This window comes from Lithobates pipiens, unplaced genomic scaffold, assembly GCF_037356315.1.
Source record: "Lithobates pipiens isolate NorthernLeopardFrog02 unplaced genomic scaffold, aLitPip1_a1.2 Scaffold_22, whole genome shotgun sequence".
Classification (NCBI taxonomy): domain Eukaryota; kingdom Metazoa; phylum Chordata; class Amphibia; order Anura; family Ranidae; genus Lithobates; species Lithobates pipiens.
Genome location: NW_027507784.1, coordinates 22717060 through 22741842, shown reverse-complemented (window position 1 = coordinate 22741842; position 24783 = coordinate 22717060). Strand labels below are relative to the sequence as shown.

Sequence of the window (24783 nt, the reverse complement as noted above, 5' to 3'; positions counted from 1 at the left end):
GAACTAATTCCAGGAAGGATGTGAGCCCTGTTAGCGGGAAGCACTGAACTAATTCCAGGAAGGATGTGAGCCCTGTTAGCGGGAAGCACTGAACTCATTACAAGTAGGATGTGAGCCCTGTTAGCGGGAGCACTGAACTCATTCCAGGAAGGATGTGAGCCCTGTTAGCGGGAGCACTAAGCTAAGTTCAGGAAGGGTGTAAGCCCTGTTGTAGGAGAAATAGTGGACATGGCGGTTAAAACGTTAGGCCATACTGGAGAAAGCATAGAATTTATTTGGGAGAGGATGTGACCTCTGTGGGAGGACACATAGTGGACATGACAGGAAGGAAGTGAGTCCTACTAACGGAAGCAGGTGGCTCATTGAAGAACCCCTTTGAAGAAGGCAGAAAGTGAAGGTTAAACTATATTTGTTGAGACAAAACACACTTTGAAGAAAAGAGGGGAACAGTCAGGTTGTGGACCCAATAAGTGTATAGAGGTAAAAAAAAATCTTGCACTACATCTAACGGAAATGTTGTGAAACATCAATTGAAGATGGCAGCCCCTCTGATGGAGATGCTGGGTTAAGTATTAAAACATTACCAGGCACAAGAGGACAAACATAACATTTCCTATAGACCAGACATACGTTCTGGAGGCACCAGAATTAGAAGCCCTGTTCATCGGTTGTTCCATTGAAGTTATCGTCAAGTCTCCACTACTCCGAAGGTACCTTCTTTTGTTAAAGATGATATCGGGATTTGATTGAGCTCCTCCTTCATTGAACTTAATGGTTGGGATGTATTGCTGGATCCAGGACTTGTAATACTGAACCCTTGTGTAGACACCCGGATTATTCGGTTCTGCACAGCCAAAACCCCAACTGACAATACCAAATTGCAGCCTTGCCCCATTTACACTGCACACCAGTGGGCCGCCCGAGTCTCCCTAGAAAAATGTAATAAAAAGGAGCAATTTTAAACATGCGTGTAAACATGTTATTGGCTTACCCTCCCCTGAATGAGTTTCCACCTTTAGGCATGCTTTCTAATTGGTCTTGGCTAACTTCTGACCTCAAACAGACACCTGATCGGGATCAGTTATAGTATGTGCAAAACTATATTTTCTATTTATAGCTACCTTTCATATTGAAAATCTTTGAACACGCAATTAAAACAATACACCCCCTAAGTGGCAGTCACCAAGGAAGAATCAGAGAATATTGAACCACAGAGACCTCTAGTGGCCGACTATAAACTCTTTAATGCCAATCCACTGTTTTAAAGTGGGAAAAAAGTTAGGGGGCTGCCACTGGTGAAGTCTCCTTTTTCCTATCATGCTAATGTTTCTGCTTCATTGTTTTTTTGAGTCTCGGACCCGGAACAAGTAAAGAAATGGGGAATTCCAATAATTTCTGATGCTCTCATACAGTATACTTGTTCCATGTGACTCAAAAGTGCTGAGGCCAGATATGGTCACCAAATAGCATTTTCAAAAGAAGGCCAGCAATGGCAACCCCCATATACGTCTACTTTTTGAGGCGCTGACTCAAATTTTTTTTATAGATACTTAAACACCGGTTGCCACATACCTGACACGAGTCTTTATTGCCCTGTTTGAAGCCAGCGCACATCATGTCATCCTTGATCACTTTGGTTCCGGGGGGCAGCTCAATGCTGTACATGGCTTCACAGTGTTGGTTGTCAATCAGAGCTAGCTGAACCTCTTGTAGGGTCTTTGGGTTGGGGAGGGGTTCTATGGATGATAGCGAGAATAAATTTTTTTAATTTATTCAATGATGATATAATGATATTGATGTTCTGTTCATACAAAAGGTTTCATTTTTCAACCTAGCTGGCCCTCACCATTTTCAGAAATGTGACCCCAGCCTGTTGCCCAGCAGAGGGTTCCCTCTGGCAGAATGATGTTTGTTGATGGGAGGGACACAGGAAGGATGAACGTGGTAAAGTTGATGGGTTGCTCCAGTTCCATCAGTGTGATGTCTCCGCCGGATGCCAGCGGAGTGTATTTGGGGTGCACAATGATTTGTTTTACTCTTCTGGACACTATGTTGGGGTCCTGGAGGTCCGTGAGCTTGTGCGCTCCAAGGTAGATGGTAAAATCTGAGGGGTTCACAGGCCTGAGGGAATGAGCAACAGTCAAAAAATTGTTATGGCAGTCATAAAAAGAAATATGGCACATAGTATGTGGTAGGGTGAAGAGACAAAACTTTTTTTGGGATTAAGATTGATTGCACATAAGTCTAAGCCCTTGTACACACGGTCGGAGAATCCGTCGGAATGTGTCCTATCGGACCGTGTTGTCGGATAATCCGACTGTGTGTGGTATGCATCGGACTGATTCTGTCGGAATACCCATCGGACCCAATTTTCCAACTTGTTGGAAATATTTTCCGACCAACTGGTTCGATCGGACATACTCCGATCATGTGTAGAGAATTTTGATCGGACCAAGTGCCACACATGCTCAGATCAAATTCCTACATCAAAGCTATTGGCTACTAGCCTGAACGTAGTCCCGTCGTAACGAAATTGCGTCAACACGTTCTGAAAGATCGGATTTTTCGACAACTTAGTCCGACCGTGTGTATACAACAGTTTCGGACAAGATCCGATGGACAAAATCCGACGGATTTGCTTGTTGAAATCTCCGACCGTGTGTACAGGGGCCAATAAAAGTAATGTTCCTACAGATGTGTTTTTTTTTCCTGTTGCCTAAAAATCTAACTAATGGTTCCTGTTCATTATCCTTTAATATGGCCTTTCTCAACCAAAGTTTGAAGCCTTAGGCCGCGTACACATGGGCGGTTTGTCTGCCCAACTTAGTCCGCTGAACCGTGTTTCAGCGGACAATCCGCTCATGTGTGGGCTTCAGCGGACTTTTTCAGCGGACAGTCCAACGGACTTTGTCTTTCGGAATTTCCGTAATTTTGTCCGCTGAAACTTGGTTTTGTCCGTCCAAACTTGGTTTAAGCGGACAGTCCGCTCGTGTGTAGGCAAGTTGGACGGACTAAGTATGGCGCATGCTCAGAAAGGGTTTACACGGCCGAAGGTTGCATTGCAGTGTATTGGACGTCGTTTTTCTAGTCCCGTCGTACGTGCTGTACACGTCATCGCGCACGTTTTCAGCGGACTGTCTGTTCATCGTGTGTGGTAAAGTCCGTTCATTCAAAAGTTGAACGGACTGTCTGTCGGATTGTCTGACGGACTTAGTTGGGCAGACAATCCGCCCGTGTGTACGCGGCCTAAGGTTCCTTCAGACGTTTCTAGGGTTTCCTTGAGCAATGGGCAATGGGCAATTCCTGCTTCTTAGTTGCCACTGAAACCACTGCTTTAGCTATCTCAAAGAGGTGGATTATTCCCATTGACCACAAATCCAAGGAGCATTCTTCTACTTGACCATCACATTCACATTCAATGAGATGTAGATAAAGTAATTTTTAGCAAGGGTTCTCCTGAAAACAGAATACTATTTCAAGGGTTCCTCCACCTTAAAAAAGGTTGGGAAAGGCTGTTTTAATAGACCAACTAATGAATTGAATCTTCATTAAAGGAAAGAAAATAATAATACTAATGCCGTGTACACACAAGTGGAATTTGCGTCCGAAAAATCTTGGATGGTTTTTTAGGCGGAAATTCTGCTCAAGCTTGTCTTGCCTACACACGGGTCACACAAAAGTTCTCTGAACTTTCGACCGTCAAGAACACGGTGATGTACAACACTACGGCGAGCCGAAAAAATGAAGTTCCATGCTTCCAAGCATGCTTCGAATTGTTTGTTCGCATTTTCGGATAGGAACTTTTCCCGACCGAAAAATAGAGAACATGCTCTCAATCTTTTGCTGTCTGGAATTCCGCCAGCAAAAGACCGATGGAGCGTACACACGGTCCCATTTTCCTACAAAAAGCTCTCATCTGAGTTTTGCTGGTGGCATTTCCGATCGCGTGTACGCGGCATAAGACTTTAGATTAAAAAAAACTCTTCTACTGTATATCTGAAGTGCTCATTTAATAAAGCTTTTCAGTATTGAACTGATAGATTTGCATAACAATCCTCTTTATGGATCACTAGAAACCCTTCCTAAATTTTTCACTTGTTCTAGAGGCTAATAAGCTACTAGACATTGCCAGGAAGCGGTAACATAGAGGTTTAAAATGTAACTAAATTCAAAAATGTTGTTGTTGGTTTCCAATAGAGTGGAGAGGGATTAGAACTCCTGTCAGGTTTTTATCATTGACTGTGCCCCCCATTATAGAGATTCCTTCTCTTTATTTGTTCTGTTCACAGTTACAGTATCACTGAGATTGAAAGTAAAAGAAAATTTTGGGTTATTCCCAGCATAGAGAGGAATCTTCCAAAGGGGAAACTACTTCTGGTGGCCCCCGTGATACCTTTGGATTCTTTCACTTTGGAGAGATTTCCTCTTATTTTCTGTTTTGGCTATAGGACAAGAAGCTAAGGGAAATACAGTGGAACCTTGGAATACAAGCATAATCTGTTCCAGGAGAATGCTTGTAATCCAAAGCACTCGCATATCAAAGCGAGTTTCCCCATAGAAGTCAATGGAAATGAAGATAATTAGTCCGGATTGACTTCTATTACATGCAATACCACATGTGGCCAGAGGTGGGGGGTGCCAGAGAGCCTCGGAAATACTCGGAGACCGCTCAGAAAGCCTTGGAAAGCATCAGAAAGCCTCAAAAAGCCTCGGAAACACTAGTTTCTGAGTATTCCGAGTCATTCTGAGTATTTCCGAACGGCTCTGAACCATTCCGAGTGTCCCTGGTGTCCCTTGGTGGTGGTACTGGCTGTTGAATGAAACAGGGATCATTTTTGCCATGGCCAAGCAAAACATTGCTACCAAGGCATGTTTGGAGGAAGGGGGGGGCAGTTGGGGGTGGGTGTTTTTACTACCTCCCAACCATTAAAAAAGTCCTAAAGTTATGTTTTAGTTTAAATAAAATTGTTTATACATTGGCATGGTCTTATAACATCTGTCTAGCATATGTCCTCTGCTCCCAGCTGTTCTAGCTAGCTAGATTTTTATAAAAAGAGAAATATTATACTCACCTCTCTGGTAGCTCATACCTCTTGTCTTACTTCCCCTCCACAAGACTCCAACATTTAATGCTTTTGGAAGGGTCAGATACCTGTATACCCCTGTCACATGTTGTGTTTGCATCCTTTGACCTCTAGCTCATTGCTGTAGTGATGTAGGGGGTCGGAGTATGGAACCGCGGCATGTTACAGGGGATACAGAGATCTAAGGCCGGCCATACACTCCGACAAGAAGTGTTGGATGTGAACTTGTTGGCTGAAAATCCGACCGTGTGTACGCTACCATCCAACATTTGTTGGCGGACTCTCTGCCAACAAATGTTGACTAGCATGTTCTCAAATTTTCCACCAGCAAAACTTTGTTTTCGGATTTTCTGATTGTGTGTACACAAGTCCGTTGCACAAAAGTTCACGCATGCTCGGAATCAAGTACGAGCCGGAAGCGCTCGGTCTTGTAAAACTAGCGTTCATAATGGAGATATCACATGACTATTGAACTTCCTTTTTATCGGCACGCCGTATGTCTTGTACGTCACTACGTTTGTAATTGTTGGCCAACATTTGTGTGGCTGTGTGTATGCAAGACAAGCTGGAGCCGACACCCTTCGAACAAAATTCCATGATTTTGTTGTTGGAAAGTCCGATGGTGTGTACAGGGCATTCGATTTCTCTAAACAGCATAGATGAAAAGATATCTCCTGCTGGCTCTTGTCTTTGACATCCAGAACCAGTGCTTGTCAGAATACCTGAAAAATGGCAACAGCTGATTGCCCAACAAATTAGAATTTTCAGATTGAAAGATGTTGGGTGGAGTGATACCAACAGGACTACCAGTGGCTTAAATTTCAGTCAGTTCATGGGCCAGCTTAACACTTCTGAGTTTCAAATGCTGAAGCCCTGGTTCAAACCACAATGCAGTCCCGATCAGAGCTGAGAGTAGCCGAGTGTACTCAGCTCGGCTCACAGTCATACCCAGTCCCTGTGTTATGTCCATCATAGGGCGGGACTGGGCGTGACTGTGAGCGGAGCCGAGCCGAGTATACTCGGCTATGTATCTTGACGGGGCCCAGTCAAGCCCAATGGTGTTTCCAGCCCTGCATACAGAGGCTGGGACAGTTGGAAGGTTGAAGTAACAGACCACCAGAGAGGACAGTATAATACAGTGGAACCTTGGTTAACGAGTAACGCGGTTAACAAGCGTTTTGAAAGACGAGCAACTTCTTTTTTTTAAATGCTGACTCGGTTTGCGAGTGTTTTCTCGCAAAACAAGCAGAATTCAAGCTAATGTGGTGTGCAGTAGCGCATTTGGCTAGAGGTGCGGGGACGCCGGTGACACTCGGAACGGTTCAGAGCCGTTCGGAAATACTCAAAATCACTTGGAAATACTCCATTGTGGAGTGTTTCCGAGCCTTTCCAAGGGTTTCTGGGATCAGCCAAGGTGTCCCCTAGTATTTCCGAAGGCTCTCTGGCTCCCCCCACCTCTGGCCACATGCGGTATTGCTTTAGGTTTTAGGTTTTGGATTACAAGCATTCTCCTGGAACAGATTATGCTCGTAATCCAAGGTTCCACTGTAACTCCTCTTTTACAAAAAGCTGGCATTAGGAATTTATTAAAGAGGAAGTAAACCCTGATGGGTTTACTTCCTCTTTCATTCCCTGCAAAGGTAAAGCATAATGGGCTACTATGCATCGCATCGCATCGCATCGCATAGTAGTCCATTATGTGTCACTTACCTGACACAGGAGCCAGCGAAGTCACCGCTGTCCCCTGTAGTCCGGCGCATCCATCTTCTCGGTGGGTCTCGCTGCTCTGCTGCTGTCATTCGGCGAAGCCGTCACTCCCACGCATGTGCACTGGAGCCGCCACTTGCGGCATATCGCCGTTGACAGCGGCGCGCTCAGTGCGCCTGCATGCCGCTGTCTACGGCGTATGCGCCATAGACAGCGGTGCCTGTCTTTCGGCAAATATCTCCTTAACCGTGTAGGTTTAGGAAATATTTCTTGGACCTACAGGTAAGCCTTAATCTAGGCTTACATGTAGGTCAAAGTTGGTTGTAAGGGTTTACAACCACTTTAAAGACAGGGTCCCTTTAAATAGGGTGAGATTGCATATAGCTGCTTATTGCCCTCTCGTCTTTGCACATTACTTGAACTTACTTGTCAAAACAGTGAGCCGCAGTCAGCACCCAAGAGTCGGCAATCAGGGACCCCCCGCATAATGGAGATCCGTCCTTCTGTAGGATGACCTGCCAGGGCCACTCCCCCTTCCCGGCATCCTCACCTCCGACAATGCGCATTATTTGCCCACAGCCTGTAAGGTTATGGAAAACAGGTAGGATGTATTGGGTGTATGCATACTGAATTCTTCCTATTTATTCAATTATGTGAAAACTAGACGTGTTATAGGAATTTCATATATACAACATGGAAACCCCCCGAGCCTAAACATTTTAATAATTACTGCATACACAACCCAAAGACCCTAAATACATAAACAACCACTAATCCGTATCCATAAAGGGCCAGCAAACAACACATAAAAAAGTGTTACTAAACCCACAACAGTCAAATCAGTCTGTATACACAGTAAAGCATGCTTGTTATACTCACTGAGGAACCTAAGGGGTTAATCATCTGCATTGTGTAAAAAAAGCTGTTTGATCCTGTCTTCTCTGATCCTCCCCTTCTTCCACTGTCTCAAAAAAAAAAATCTGATGTTTACAGAACCAGGGGACGGTCTGCACATGCTCAGTTTGATGTGTATTGCTAGAGAGTTTTTTGTTTTGTATTTTTCTTGGGAGAGTGCATGTGATCAGCACAGAGCCAATCAGCACTGTCCAGACAGAGGGTTAGTGCAGAATGAAAACTCCTCCTTCAAAGTTTGCTAGGAACTAATAGAAGTCACAATGCTTCTATATACTGCTGATGAGAAAAGGTATTTATCCCTTTATATTTACTAAATTTCCATGTTCTGTGGGAGACCAGATATAGTGAATGCAGGTTCTGGCTTTAGTAACACTTTAAAGTGATACTAAAGTCACTTTTTTGTGTGTTTAAAAATAACAAACATGTCATCCTTACCTGCTCTGTGTAATAGTTTTGCACAGAGCAGCCCCGATCCTCCTCTTCTCTGGTCCCTCTTCAGTGCTCCTGGCCCTACCCCCCTGCCAAGTGTCCCCACAGCAAGTAGCATGCTATGGGGGCACCTGAGTAGCTACTCTGTGGGCGTGTCCATTTAGACACACAGCCGCAGCTAGACCCGCCCCATCTCTCTCCTCATTGGCTCACTGACTGAGTCTCTCCTGCAACATCGCTGGACAGAGATGGGGCTCAGGTAAGTATTTGGGGGGGGGGGGGGGGGGGCTGCTGCGCACAGAAGGATTTTTATATTAATGTATAGAATGTATTAAGATAAATAAATAAAAACTTCTGACTTTACAATCGGTTTGAGTTCATGTCAAAGCCAAAATGTTTTCTTTTAGTCTTAACTGGAGGGGTAAGGGGTTGGAGCCTCTGTCAGTTTGTTATATGACCATCTCTGGTGACCATTGTCACAGAGACGGAAAGTGTTTGGGGAATCCAAAAAGTTGCACTCTAATGAGAGCGCCATCGGTCTAGTCATCCAAAGTCTTAATATTGGTAATAAAGCCCAACTCCAGGATGGAATACTACAACCTTAACTAGTTTATTTGAACCAAAGCTGGCGCCAAAAAAAAAAACTCAATTTCCTTTACCAAACGATGTGCCCACCTGGAGCGCTGTATAAACCGAATGTAAAAAGTTGCACTCTAATGTGAGCGCCATCGGTCTAGGCACCCTAAGTCTTAATATTGGTAATAAAGACTATCTCCAGGAATACTATGACCTTAACTAGTTTACATGGACCTAAGCTGGCCCAACCAACTCTTTCCTTTACCAACCGATGTGCCCACCTGGAGCGCTGTATAAACTGTATGTAGCATTAGCTAGTATATAGTATTGTTCTCTGGTGGCTGTACGGAGACTTTTCAGACCAAAATGGAGTCAGGCTGAGCGGTCCGCAATCATTTACAGCAGTGGTTCCCAAACTATGACCTGGGAGACAGATGCGGCCCTTTGCTTCCTTTTATCTGACCCTTGCCTTGTGGCACTATTTCATCCACTAATAGCAAAATATTTGTATCTATTTATATGTGAATTGATACACTTTAATAAGAAATAAATTATTATCCAGTGTCCCCATTGGATGATTTCATCTCTGTTCCTGTTCCAATGACAACTGTGACACTTTAGTTCAGGAGTGACTATGCAATACATTTTTCTTAAAAGGAAAAGTGTTTTAAAGCAAACCTGTTGTTGGTTGTCTGGTACTTACTTAAGTGAAACATCATCATAAGCAGTAAAATCTTCTGCATGATGCGTCTTTGGTTGTTATGGTCCTCTGTCTTCTGCCCTCCTCGTCCTGCCTCTGTTCTCCTCCTTGTCCTCTGTCCTCCTTCTGTCCTCCTTCTGTCCTCTTCCTTGTCTTCTATCCTCCTCCTTGTCCTCCTTCTTGTCCTCCTTCTGTCCTCCTTGTCTTCTATCCTCCTTCTTGTCCTCCTTCTGTCCTCCTTGTCTTCTATCCTCCTTCTTGTCCTCCTTCTGTCCTCCTTGTCTTCTATCCTCCTTCTTGTCCTCCTTCTGTCCTCCTTCTTGTCTTCTATCCTCCTCCTTGTCCTCCTTCTTGTCCTCCTTCTGTCCTCCTTCTTGTCCTCTTTCTGTGCTCCTCCTTGTCCTCTTTCTGTCCTCCTCCTTGTCCTCCGACCTCCTCTGTCTCCCTGTCCTGGTGTGACACAGGACATTAGGTCTCCTTATATACTATTCCAAAAGCCGTCCAACTGGTTCTTGTTTTTTTGCCATTTAATGAAAGCATTGCTACGTCTGCAGGGACATGGGCTGTTTCCATGGTTTCTTTTAACTAAAAAATTTGGAAATGAACCCTTAATCACAATGACAAATTGTAAAAATTTCACTGAAACATCTTTAATTATTGACTAATTAATTAAAGCATAATTGGCTAACTAAATATTTGCAGTAGTCTCATCTTCCCCATCCCTGCTGCATCTAGCAATCCATGGGTAGTGGACACCAATATTTAGCTTACTTAGTGGTCTCACAACAGCCAACGGCCCTCACCTCTTGAGTTTTGGAATGTTGGCGGAACTCCTACCACCATGATGATGTGACTGCTCATCCTGCACTGTACATTATGATGTTGGGAAGAAGGATAGTGGCAAGAAACAAACCATATAGAAGAATGGCTGCTCGGGTCATCAGACCCAGAGACGGTGGGGACTATAGTGTAAGGTGAGTATTATGTGTGTTCCCTATCCCCGAGCACTAGAATGCCTAGAGGCGATTCAGTTTGCATTGTGCGCTATACAAGTATTTCATTCATTCATTCAGAATCAGTGATGGTGAACCTTGGCACGCGAGAGGTTTTGAGACTACATTTCCCATGATGCTCATGCGCTCTGCAGTGTAGTTGAGCATCATGGGAAATGTAGTTCCAAAACATCTGGGGTGCCAAGGTTTGCCATCACTGCACTAGATTCTTCTTTATGCCCGTACACACGACCTGACTTTTTCGACGGACTTGATCCGGTGGACTGGAATCCGTCGGACAATTCGATCGTGTGTGGGCTCCAGCAGACTTTTTCTACCTAGAAACAGGGCTGGACTGGGACAGAAATTTGGCCCTGGACTTCATCCAGACCGGCCCACTTACATTTTGAGTGTCCCATCAGCACCCCCTTACTTCACAGTGTCCCATCACCAGCCCCCTTACAACAGAGTGTCCCATCAGCCCCCTTACATCAGAGTGTCCCATCACCAGCCCCCTTACATCAGAGTGTCCCATCACCAGCCCCCTTACATCAGAGTGTCCCATCACCAGCCCCCTTACATCAGAGTGTCCCATCAGCCCCCTTACATCAGAGTGTCCCATCAGCACCCCCTTGCGTCAGAGTGTCCTATCACCAGCCCCCTTACAACAGAGTGTCTCATCAGCTCCCTTACATCAGAGTGTCCCATCACCAGCCCCCTTACATCAGAGTGTCCCATCACCAGCCCCCTTACATCAGAGTGTCCCATCACCAGCCCCCTTACATCAGAGTGTCCCATCACCAGCCTCCTTACATCAGAGTGTCCCATCACCAGCCCCCTTACATCAGAGTGTCCCATCACCAGCCCCCTTACATCAGAGTGTCCCATCACCAGCCCCCTTACAACAGAGTGTCCCATCAGCCCCCTTACATCAGAGTGTCCCATCAGCACCCCTTTACATCAGAGTGTCCCATCCCCAGCCCCCTTACAACAGAGTGTCCCATCAGCTCCCTTACGTCAGAGTGTCCCATCAGCACCCCCTTACATCAGAGTGTCCCATCACCAGCCCCCTTACATCAGAGTGTCCCATCACCATCCCCCTTACATCAGAGTGTCCCATCCCCAGCCCCCTTACAACAGAGTGTCCCATCAGCCCCCTTACATTAGAGTGTCCCATCAGCACCCCCTTGCGTCAGAGTGTCCCATCACCAGCCCCCTTACAACAGAGTGTCCCATCAGCTCCCTTACGTCAGAGTGTCCCATCAGCACCCCCTTACATCAGAGTGTCCCATGAGCAGCCCCTTACATCAGAGTGGCCCATCACCATCCCCTTACAACAGAGTGTCCCATCACCAGCCCCCTAACATCAGAGTGGCCCACTGAGCCATCGGCCCACCGGGAAACTCCCGGTAGTCCCGATGGCCAGTACATGCCTGCCTAGAAATAAAACTTGCTTCAAATCTTTCTGTCAGACTTGAGTCCGGTCGAAAAATATGGTTGTCTGTGTGCTAGGGCAGCTATTGGCTACTGGCTATGAACTTCCTTATTCTACGTCATCACGTTCGAATCCGTCTGACTTTTGGAGTGATCGTGTGTGGCCAAGTCAGTTATTTTGAGGACCTCAGCTGCAAAGTCCGTCGGATTGTCTGCTGGACCAAGTCCTTTGAAAAGTCTGGTTGTGTGTACACGGCATTAGTGTGGTGATGAATGAATGAATGAAATAATTGTATAGCGCACAATGCGAACTGAATCGCCTCTAGGTGGTAGTAGTGGGTGTGGGGGGGGTATGTTTTTTTTTTTATTATTTCTTACCTGTCCAAAGTTAGACTTCAAAAAAAAGAACTCTTGGCAAATGATAATTGTGCTAAATTTTGTAAAGTGGATTTATTCTTTTTGCCCCCCCCCCCCCCCCCCCGATCAGCCTTCTCAGCAATGGTGGTCCCTGTAATGTAAACCTGTATAGAACTTTGGCAGCATCTCTGGACACATTCAAGTCTTTGAGGACTGTCTATACATGTGCGGCCATTGTAGAAAAGATTTAGGGATTACAACTCCCCAAATCTTGGGGAGGGTGGGGTACTTTAGGTTGGGGGGGGGGGGGGGTAAAAAGGATGAATGCAACTAAGGGAAAAGAGGTATAAATTGCAATAATAGTACTGATCATTGTGAATAAAAACATACATATACTATCTATCTATCTATCTATCTATCTATCTATCTAGTTCTTCTTTAAGTAAGAAATGAACAATCTCTTCAATTTCAATTCATTACAATGTATCTTATAATGTATGACCATGCACACCATGCTGTGATTGCTGTAATAAGATAATGGGCCGTGTATTTGCAGGTAGAAGATTATCACATGGCCAAAAAAGGGCTAAACTGGACTGACCAGTTATTTCTATAGCATAATTCTTTGTTTCTAATTTTATAATTATTGTCTTCTGGGTTGACCTGCTTGTTACGTCAGTCCCATGTCAGAACAGACAGAAAATATATATATATATTGCGTGTGCGGCCACACATTACGGAAAATACTGTATTGTCTGTGCAAACACAACGCCGCCAATAAACATCCAATAATATAAAGATGCGGCACCAGATCAGTTATGGTTGTTTTTGTAATACTTTAGTCTCTGTTCTCAATTTGCGTGGTCAATTTTTATGAGCAGTTTCCACATGCATTCACTCAAATGGGCTGCTCTGTTTTGTGCGCGTTTGTGGCGGCAAAGAAGCTCAGGAACCAAATTTTGGCCCTGAGCCCGAAGCGTTTTGCCATGATTCTTGTGTGCTTTGTGGTGTAGCAATTGTGGGAAAATTACACCATGTTTGGGATTGACATTAAGACTGAATGGTACGTAAAAAAGCCACGTATCTAAACCGAGGCAGTAGCTGGACATCAGCAAAATCCACAAATGGATAGTTCTTCCTCTTATACCCGGAACTGACTAGGGATGAGCCTAATGCCGGCCATACACGGTTCGAATTTCGAAAGAATTTTCTTTCGAAAATCGTATCTAAGAATTTTCGTATGAATTTCGCACCATTAGTGGAGCTGCAGCAACAGCCAATTTTCGTGCGGAAATAAAATTTGAGGAATCGGACATGTTGGAAATTTTTTGAAAAATGAACGATTTTCTAATCAATGATGGGAGAATCGTGCGAGAAACATAATAAGAAAAGAAAGTGTACGGAGATGAAAGAAAATTTACGGAGAGAAAAGAAGATTCCCGGCCAAGAAAATTATTTTCTGTAGCAACATGAGGTGAAATTGAAGGCTTGGTCGGCCGAATTTCGAAAATCAATGGTGGCGCCATCGGATCACAAAAAAAAACGAATTTTCTGATTTTGAAAAGAAAATTCGTTCGAAATTCGACCGTGTATGGACCTGCATTAGGCTGCATTCACACCTGAGTGTAGTGTTTTCAAGCAGAAAATCGCGCAAATTTACAGCGATTTTGCGGCGTTTTTTGCTGCGTTTTTTTACCGCGATTTGCCGCGATTCTGTGCAGGGCGAAAAGGTCATCAATGTTAAAAGAAGAAAAACGCCCAAATCTGCTCAATTCAAGCGACAAAAAAGGGTCCGGAACTTGTTTGAGCTTCAGGCGTTCCGCTTCAGGCGACATGTAGTGGAGATGTGAACCGTCTCCATTGAGAATAATAGATTTTTTTCCCCTCTAGCGTTTTGTAGCTTCAGGCTTCAAGCTACAAAATGCTCAGGTGTGAATGGGGTCTTAAAGTCTATGGGACACGAACATGAATAATCAAAAGTGCTAATTTTAAAGGCTAATATACAAGTTACTGTCATAAAAAGTGTTTGGGGACCCGGGTCCTGCCCCAGGGGACATGCATCAATGCAAAAAAAAGTTTTAAAAATGGATGTTTTTTCAGGAGCAATGATTTTTTTGATGCTTAAAGTGAAACAATAAAAGTGTAATATTCCTTTAAATTTCGTACCTGGGGGGTGTCTGTAGTATGCCTGTGAAGTGGCACATTTTTCCAGTGTTTAGAACAGTCCCTGCACAAAGTGACATTTCTGATGGACAAAAGTCATTTAAAAGTACACACAACTATAACGAATTATCGCCCCCGGCAATACAGATAAACGTCATTGAAAAAAACAGCATGGGATCACGCACAGTCCATTACCAGGCCCTTTGGGTCTGGTATGAATAATAACCACTTAAGGACCAGGCCTCTTTTTCAGATTTGATGTTTACATGTTTAAAACTGTTTTTTTTGCTAGAAAATTACTTAGAACCCCAAAACATTTTATATTGTTTTTTTTCTAACACCCTAGAGAATAAAATGGCGTTCATTGCAATACTTTTTTTCACACCGTATTTGCGCAGCGGTCTTACAAGCGCACTTTTATTGGAAAAAAGTCCTTTTTTTAAATAAAAAAAGAAGACAACAGTAAATTTAGCCCAATTTTTTTTTATATTGTGAAAGATTGTAATAGCAAAAAGCATGACAGGTCCTCTTAAATATGAGATCTGGGGGGTCAAAAAGTCCTCAGATCTCACATTTGGACTTAAATGCAAAAAAATCAAAAAATAAAGTCATGGGGGGCGTGGCCTGGACGCAGCCGAAGATGGCAGCTTGAAATCCCAGCTCCCGCTGACGAGGACACAATCAGCGTTCCACAGAGGTGTTTCGCCCTTCATTTTACTCAGGCAACATGGGAACTTCTTCCCGAAGTTCATCGGCATCTCGGTCCCGATCCCCGAGAGACGAGACGGGCAGGATCTCCCAGAACATACCGGAGATGTTTCGCGCCCATCATACAAACATGGCGGCGGCGCGCAGTCAATCCTCTCAGGCCGCACGGACCGTGAGCCCCGCGCACAGAAGTGCTCCGAGAGCAGAGGACATTGTCCTCTCCCCGCATCACCAGCCGAGCCTTCAGGATTTAAGATCCATAGCGGAGGACATTAAAGAATCACTTACTGCAGCCCTCACTGGAGCAATTGCGGACCTGAGGCTCGACTTGCAAGCTATGGCTTCTCGAGTGCATGAGGTGGAAAAAAACGCTGCCACTCACTCATCTATTCTGAGGAGATCCTGTCAGATTATTGATACCCACACCCTTCAACTGCGTGATCTCAACCGTCACACCGAGGATCTTGATAACCGTGGTAGACGCCACAACATCCGCCTGAGAGGTCTACCGGAATCGCCTGACCCAGATAGTCTGCCCAAGGAAGTTACCGACCTCTTTAATGCCATCCTTGAGAGGCCACAGGATTCCCCGATCGGCATAGAGCGTGTGCATCGCGCCCTTCGGCCTAGGGGGAAAGAGTCTGACCCACCCCGCGACGTTGTATGCTGTTTGATAGACTATAACGTCAAAGAGGAGATCCTTCATAGAGCTAGACGGGCTCCGGGTCCGCTTACACATAATGGAGTTCCCGTCTCCTTGTTTCAAGATCTCTCTGCCATAACACTGCAAAGGCGTAGAGAGCTTCGCCCCCTGCTGGAAACTCTTCGAGCAAGGAATATCCCGTACAGATGGCGATTCCCGTTCGCTCTCTCAGCGACCTCAGGTGGGAGAACTGCATTACTTAGAGTTCCGGAAGATCTCCGCCATTTCTGTGACACGCTCGCAATACCCTTCACTGAGGTCCCGGAATGGTATGCTGAATATCGACCCCCGTCTGCCAAACGCGTGCATTCCTCGCAAGAGCCCATGGAATACCAAGATTCCCGCTTTAGGAGACGCCGTTCGCCTTCAGAGCCCGGAGCACGTCTCACTTGACTTAACGTGGATCCAGATGACAGCCCGCAAAGAACACCACTGCCCCGGAGAGCTCGCAGAGACCGCTGAGTGAGACGTGCTTCTGACCCGTCTAATTGACTGTTCTCTTTCCGCATTCTTTCTTGTTTTATTTTACCCTTTTTTTTTTTTCCTACCCCATTATTTCTGCTCCCCTCCCTTTCTCATCCTGTGCCCCCCTATCTTTTTCTTTTCGTTGGCTTCAAATACCCTATCTCCCCTGAGGTCTCCCGTACTTTTGTCCCTGCTTTCCGGGCGGGGGAGTCATGGACTCTGACTCATTGGAACCGGTGGCATCTCTTCACACAATCCTTTACCTTAACTTGTAGTTACTGTTGTGCTTTGACTCAGGAACACAATTTTTTTTTTTTTTTTTTCCTTTTTTCTTCCACCTAGCTGACCTCCCGTGCTAATGCAGGTATACTGTTTGTTTTTGGACTGCCTTACACATGATCTCAATATTGTTAATTTGGATTTTATTACGATATTCCGGGGGGGGGGGGGGGGGAGATGGAGGAGTGAAGCCTAGCAGCGGCCAATCTGTATCTGACTTACTAACTTGCCCATCCTAACTGATACGTGATTATGGCTATCGTTCCGTTTGCCCAGCTATCACTATCGCTTTGCATGGTTACCCGATGTCTTTGGTTATCCATTAAACATGCTTAAGTCTCAGCTTAGGGGTAATGATCTTGGGCTCGTTTCCTCTGTCTCGCCCTTCACGGAGTATATATGCTTATGGTCTTAGGTCTTTAGAGCCATTAAATAGCTGTATCCTTCACGAGGGATTACTGCCTGTGCGGTCCTGTATTAGAAGGGTTTTCTGCGGGTGCTCACCCCCCTCCCTCCTCCCTATCCCTCCTTATCCCTCCCTTTCCCTCCCTTTCCCTCCATTCCTCTCCCTTCATCCTCCTCCCCCCCTCTCCCTCCCTCTCCCCCTCTCCTTCTCCCCCTCTTCTTCCCCCCCTCTCCCCATCTCCCCCCCGCCATCCCTCCCTCCCTCTATTCATCCCTCTCTCCCCTCCCCTCCCATCCCTCACCCTCCCTCCCCTTTTCCCTTCCCCCCTTTTTTTTTTTTTTTTTCTCTTACAACAGTTCAGTATACGCCTCATTATGGTGTGGCGCTATTATTCTCTTAGGTTGGGTAATCTAACAAGCTTTTATATACAGTTTTAATTGTTGATGATAACTTTTTCCTTGTTGTCTTGCTCATACCTTGATATAACCTCTCAGATTGCTGGACCCCTGGTTATATGGGGCCCATGTTTATATTCCTCGGTCAGTGGGACACACTATGTTACCCCGTTTTTCTATTTGTTTTTTAGTGCTTTGGTTGCTCCAGATCCCCACGCCTCACGGTGATACCCTATTGCCCAGGCATACCTAAACAAATATTTAGCCGGTACACCGATTTTTTTCCGGTCTCAGATCGATCTCGGCCCCCTTTTTGAGATTGATTGTGGAAGTGTAAGCAGGTCTTACTCTTCACCGGATTATCATTGGGGAATCCCGTCCGTCCTACCCCTTTCACTCATTTGCCCCTCCCTTATCTCCTTAGGTCCCTCGTGTACTCCTCCTGGTGGGACTCCGGTTAACTAACCCTAATTACCCGTGGTAGTTTCTTGCCCCCTTCCTACACTCTAGTTGATATTTAGCGGTATTGACTCACTTTGCTTCCGTACCTTCATTAACTTCGCATCTTTCCCCTAAGAACGCCTATTTACGTAGGGCAATCTATACCTCTTTACCGAATTTTTTTAGTATGGCTCCTACACATCAAATAAACGCCCGAGAGAATCTCAAAATAGTTTCTCTTAACGCTAGAGGACTTAATCTACCCGAAAAAAGATCACAAGTGTTACTTTTCGCTCACACGTGCAGGGCTGATATAGTCTTCTTACAAGAAACCCATTTTAGGACTCATCATACCCCCAAGCTATCAAACAGCCGCTTCCCATCCGGCGTTCATGCCACCAACCCTACATCTAAATCTAAAGGGGTTTCCATACTCATTTCACGACACTGTCCATTCCAGATCTTGGATACCATCCTGGATCCAGAGGCGAGATTCATCTTTATTAAGGGAAAACTGAGGGGCAAATTGATCACTTTAGCTAATATAAACGCCCCCAACACAGGACAACCTACATTTTTCAGAGCGATTACTTCTGAACTCGCGTCCTTCCAGGAGGGTATTCTTATTTTGGGAGGGGACTTCAACGTTACTCTCAACCCGCTCCAAGGTTCTTCCAACGGTTCCTCGACACTCCCGTACACAGCCTTACGCTCCATTAATCGTCATTTACATGACCTGTGCCTTCATGATTCTTGGCGTACCTTGAATCCCCAAGGGAGGGATTATTCCTTTTTTTCCGCCCCTCACAATCGATATTCCAGATTGGACTACCTCTTTCTATCACAAAGGGATCTGTCTTCTCTTCGAACCGCTTCGATTGAGACAATGCTTATTTCTGATCATCACCCGGTATCTATGACTCTGCAAATCTCTGATAACACTCATACGACACCAATTTGGCGATTAGACCCATCCTTGCTTTCTGACCCTGTAATTGCGGCATCTATTCAGGACAACCTAACCAACTATTTTATTGAGAATCAATCACCACATGTAGATCCCATGCTCTTATGGGAAGCACACAAATGTACGATTCGTGGAGAGTTCATTTCAGCCACGGCCAAACAGAAAAAGGAAAGGAATAGTCATATAGCTCAGCTTACCAACCGAATAAAGATACTAGAAAGGGCCCACAAGCTTACCAGACTCAGAGACACCCTAGCAGACCTAACTCAAGCTAGACAAGATTTGCTCCAAATTTTGAATGCCCGAATCAAGAGGAACTATATGCTCTCACGTAAATTTTTTTACGAATACAGCAACAAGTCGGGTAAATTTCTCGCCAGGGCACTTAGAAAGCAAAGGGCCACTAGAACTATTCACTCCCTCACGGATTCCAAGGGTAACAAAATAGTTTCCAACCAAGCGATTGCAGATCAGTTTGTCCAATATTACTCTAAATTATATAATCTTAAGGAAAATTTACCACAGGAGGACCTAACACACAGAAGGGGTTTAATTGCTGAATTTTTAAACACGTACGCTCCTACTCCCATTTCCCGGGATGTTGCAACTTCATTAGATGGCCCACTCACGGCTTCAGAACTTGATGTAGCCCTCAAACAACTGAAACCGGGAAAGAGTCCCGGACCCGACGGCCTTACCTCCTGCTATTACAAAACTTTCTTAGCTACGTTAAAACAACACTTCCTGGCGGCATTTAATTCGCTGACGCCGGATAAGCCACCCCCCAGAGATACACTTAGGGCCCACATAACAGTAATACCCAAACCACATAAAGACGAGTCACAGGTGTCTAACTATAGACCCATTTCATTGCTTAATGTGGATTTGAAGGTCTATGCAAAGATGCTGGCTAATCGCCTTCTCCCCCTTCTTCCTCGGCTGGTGTCCCTAGACCAGGTGGGATTCGTGCCGGGGAGGGAGGGTAGAGATAACACGATAAAAGCTCTTTCTATACACCACTGGCTAACCTCCTTTTCGACACAACAGGGGTTTTTTCTCTCATTGGACGTGGAGAAGGCGTTTGACAGAGTGGCCTGGGACTATATGGAAGAAGTACTAAGAAAAATAGGTTTACCTGACAGATTGATCTCTCTTGTTATGGCTTTATATACGTCCCCAACTGCCCAGGTCAGGGTTAACGGTCATCTGTCGGACGCTTTCTCCGTGTCCAATGGGACCCGTCAAGGTTGTCCACTTTCTCCCCTATTATTCATACTTACCTTAGAACCCCTCATTCGCAAGTTGAACTCCAACCAGGATGTAAAGGGGATTCAGATTGGCACTAAGACTCATAAAATTGCTGCTTTCGCGGATGATATTCTCCTTTTCCTCTCCGAACCCCTCACTTCCCTCCCCAACCTTCTTTCGGATCTAGACGCCTTCAATGTTCTGTCCAACTTGAAAATCAATTTTTCAAAATCAGAAGCCCTGAATGTATCATTACGCGCTGAAACAGTTGATTTATGTCGTCAGAACTTTCCTTTTCGCTGGAATTATAAAGCTATTACTTATTTGGGCATTCAGTTACCGGCTAATCTGGAAAACTTGTACTCGGCCAACTTTGTCCCTCTCCTCCAAACCATCAAGGCAGACCTTGAGACCTGGTCTACCGGGCTGTTCTCCTGGTTTGGCAGAGCCTCTATTATAAAAATGAATATTCTACCGCGTTTATTATATCTTTTTCAAACGATACCAATAAAAATACCTCCGGCCTTTTTCAAATCTTTCCAATCGCTCTGTAGCAATTTTATTTGGAAGGGACAAAGAGCCAGGTTAAGCTTTGCCAGATTGACTCTACCGAAGGCCAAAGGTGGTATCAGCCTGCCTGACATTAAAAAATACTATTTGGCTAGTCATGTGGCCAGAATTGTTGACTGGAATGTCCATTCTGATACTAAAGCTTGGATACACATAGAAGGCGCCTTTTCCCAGACCCCGCTTAAATTTTTACCATGGTTACACCCTGAGCATGTTCCTCAAACTTGCACAATGCACCCGCTAATTGCGAGTACCTTACAAGCTTACCGTTCGTCGTGCCGGGCTCACCATATTTCATCCCCTAAAGGTCCGTTAACCCCTATAAAACACAACCCCGCCTTCCCAGCTGGACAATCGGATACCTTTCTCTCCGGCATATGGCAGACACTAGATGTAAGAGCACAATTTTTTTTCTCTAATTCTAATCTGCTATCTATCTCTGACCTCCCTACGCTTCCTTCGGGACGGCCCTTTCCACTTTGGGCATACCTACAAATTAGGCATTTCTTAACGAACCGTCAATACAAACCTGATTTTGCTAGACAGCTAACACCTTTTGAATCACTATGTACCCAATCGGAACCGCAACGTCACCTCATTTCTGCCATATATGCACTATTCTTCGCTGCACACAGCACGAAAGATAATTTGGCAGTTCGCAGTTGGGAGGCTGATCTGTCGCTGTCCTTAACAGAATCCAATTGGTCTAATATTTATCATCACATTCATAAAGGTTCAGCCAATGTCTCGGTTCAAGAAAACAGCTTTAAAATTTTTACCAGGTGGTATCTTATTCCCATCAAATTGCACAAACGAAATCCCAACGTGTCCCCTGTCTGCTGGAGGTGTGAAAATGGTGAAGGATCATTCCTACACATTTGGTGGTCCTGTGCACGGTTACAACCTTTCTGGAAGGAGGTACACCGCCTTATATGCCAAATTACGACTCACTCAATTGACTTCTCACCGGTCCAAATGCTCCTTCACCACTCGACACTTTCACTGAAAAATTATCATCGCTCTCTCTTGTTACATTTGCTAAACGCGGCCAAAATGTGTATTCCTCCACTATGGAAATCTACTATATCGCCCTCTATCACTAATTGGATTAACAGAGTCTCTAATGTCGCTGATATGGAAAATTTTATCTGGCAAGCCAAGGATGCTCCTTCTAAATATTGGGCAGTCTGGGCATGTTGGCACCATTTTCGCACTTCAGCAGAATGTCGCCAACTGTTGACCGGAGTCTCACCTTAGAGAGAATTAGATACCCATTTATCTCCTTATTGTCTCTCCCTTCGGGGGCTTCCCCTGAGCCCTTCCTATCCCTAATGCATGCTAACTGAACTACGGTCAGGCCTTGTATTCTTACACCTCATGACACAGTGGTCTTCATTTCCCGTATCGCCTTGACCCTTCTGTAGGCCTCTTCCTAAGCCGTTATTCTCACCCAATCCTCCTGAGGATTGGGCCGAGTTTTCAATTAAGGCTGTAGAAATGGTTTAACATTTACTGCATACTTTGAGGTTTTTCTGTTATAATATTACTTGGCAAGTCTGCTTGGCTCATTTTTGGTCAGTTTTCTATTTCATGTTGTTGTACATGTTGTGTTAATTTGCCAATTTTTATTGGTTACTACGGTCCTTAACCCATTGTATTTTATGCAACTGTATATTGTTACTTGCATTCCTTGTACCTTGTGTATTCTTCAATAAAAGACTTTTGGAACAAAAAAATAAAGTCATTTGAAAAAATATACCTTTAAGAGGTATGGACGCCCTTCTATGGTATAGAGACGAGTGGGGGCCATCTTAGCCTCACTCGTCTCCATACCCAGCTAGGAAAAGGACCCGATCGCCTCCACCGCTACCAACGGCTCCGGTAAGCGGCGGAAGGTGCGGGAGGGTGGCGGGAGGGGGGGTGGCACCTCTCCCGCCGCCGATAACGGTGATCTCGCGGCGAACCCTCCGCAGAGACCACCGTTATTGTACAGACGACCGGCGCCTGAAGAGATGGATATCTCGGTTGTGGCAGCAGCTGCTGCCGTTACCGAGATACTCCTCTTCAAAGATAGGACGTACATCGGCGTGCGCTGGTCTTTAAGTGGTTAAGGGGAACCCCGAACCAAAATATAAAAAAAATTGCGTGGGGGTCCACCCAAATTCCATACAAGGCACTTCAGGTCTGGTATGGATTTTTAAGGGGAACCCAGTGCCAAAAGTTTATTTAAAAAAATGGTGTCGGGGTCCCCTCAAAAATCCAGACCCTTATCCGAGCACGCAACCTGGCAGGCTGCAGGAAAAGAAGGGGGGACGAGAGAGCGTACCAGACGTACTAGACCGCATGCCCTCAACATAGGGAGGGTGCTTTGGGGTAGCCCCCCAAGGCACCTTGTCCCCATGTTTATGGGGCAAGGGCCTCATCCCCACAACCCTTGCCTGGGGGTTGTGGGGGAATATCGGAACCTGGATCCCACCTCCCCCGTTTGAAATGGTAGCGGGTACAATGTACCCGCTACCATTTCACAAAAAAAGTGTCAAAATTAAAAAAAAACACAAGACACACTTTGGGACAAGTCCTTTATTAAAAAATAAAAAAATAAAAATGTCCCACGAAGTCCATTCATCTTCTTCTCTCGCTCCACCAACGGACCAAAAAAAAAGCAAATGCAAGCCGTCACCGATCTGCCTCCATGACCTTCTTCGCAGGTGACAGTTCTTTTATAACTGAGAATGGGGTCACACGGTGATGTACCCAGGTGACCCCCCCATCCCTCTGATGCCATTGGGAAGTCCCCGTGCGTCATAGAGGGGCGGGTCACCCCTGTATGTCACCTAGCACTGATCGCTGTATTAATGTGAATGGTCCCAAAAAACTGTCAAAAGTGTCTGATTTGTCCGCTGCAATGTCTCAGTCCCGATAAAAATCGCAGATCGCCGCCATCACTAGTAAAAAAATAATAATAATAAAAATGCCATAAATATGTAGAAGAATATATATCGGCCTAAACTTATGAAGACATTTTTATTTTTTTTTTGAGGGGGGGGGGTATTTATTATAGCAAAAAGTAAAAAATGTTGTGTTTTTTTGAAAATTTACGCTTTTTTTTGTTGATAGCGCAAAAAATAAAAACCCCAGAGGGAATCAAATACCACCAAAAAGAAAGCTCTATTTGTGGGGGGGGAAAAAAGGACATACATTTTGTTTGTGTACAACTTCGCATGACCGGGCAATTGTCAAATAAAGCGATGCAGTGCCGAATCGCAAAATATAGCCTGGTCAGGAAGGGGGCAAATCCTTCTGGGGCTGAAGTGATTAAATATTGTGCCTGAGGGTGTCCTTAGGTGTCCTTAGAATACCTGTAAAGTAGTGTATCTTTGCCATGTTCATAACAGTACCACAGTAAAATGATATTTCTAAAGGAAAAAAAAATGTCATTTGCTCCTGATGAGTGGCCCCCCCAGCCACGAAACGCCTGTTTGTCATATCTCCATCTATACCCACATACATAATTGAATACACTGTCAATACCCGTTTTCAGGATCAATGAGGTCATAGGCTTTGCAAGCTTTATCAGACATTATGAATTCTTTACAAATTTGCCTTTGGTGAACAAATCATGCGCTTCATTGAAAGTCCCACCAGCCACCACCCTCTCTGCCACTTTTTGATCATAATAGGGATGGAAATGTATGACCTTACCAGGCCATTATTTCAATCAAAGTCCCGAGGGATGGAATACATGACCTTACCAGACCATAAATTTACTTAAATTCCCTAACAATCACTTCTTTCTGTAATCTATGTGGTACATAGTGGCTAGAAGACAGGGCTGGACTGGGACAAAAATTTGGCCCTGGACTTCATCCAGACCAGCCCACTTTAATTTTGCAAACAAGCACAAAAACAGTATATAAAACTATACGCAATTGTGCAAAAAAACATAAGTAGCATAACATAAGGAGTCCTCGCTAACCTCTTTTATTATTTCACTTATTCTCCTCTGTATTTTTCTCATCTTTCTCACATCACTGCGTGAAGTTGAGGACGAGCCGCACAGCCATTACTTTGTCACTGAAACCGGCCCACTGAGCCATCGGCCCACCGGGAAACTCCCTGTAGTCCCAATGGCCAGTACATGCCTGCTAGAAGACAATTGTTCTCTCAGAGCGGCTGCTCATCTGAAAATGAGTTCAGGGGTAGGTCTGACATATTTGGAGATGGTATCATTCTCTGAGCAAATT

General features: G+C 45.0%; 1 protein-coding gene across 1 annotated transcript in view; it reads right to left on the bottom strand.

Annotated features, from left to right (window-relative positions):
* Positions 1-572: 572 nt before the first annotated feature.
* Positions 573-24783, bottom strand: part of LOC143925625 (transmembrane protease serine 9-like) — a 77222-nt gene continuing 53011 nt past the window's right edge. The window contains exons 6-9 of the mRNA XM_077450093.1: positions 7218-7371; positions 1847-2121; positions 1573-1736; positions 573-929 (exon numbers count right to left, since the gene is read on the bottom strand). Coding sequence (XP_077306219.1) covers positions 573-929; positions 1573-1736; positions 1847-2121; positions 7218-7371 — 950 coding nt within the window. The remainder of the gene's footprint in view (positions 930-1572; positions 1737-1846; positions 2122-7217; positions 7372-24783) is intronic.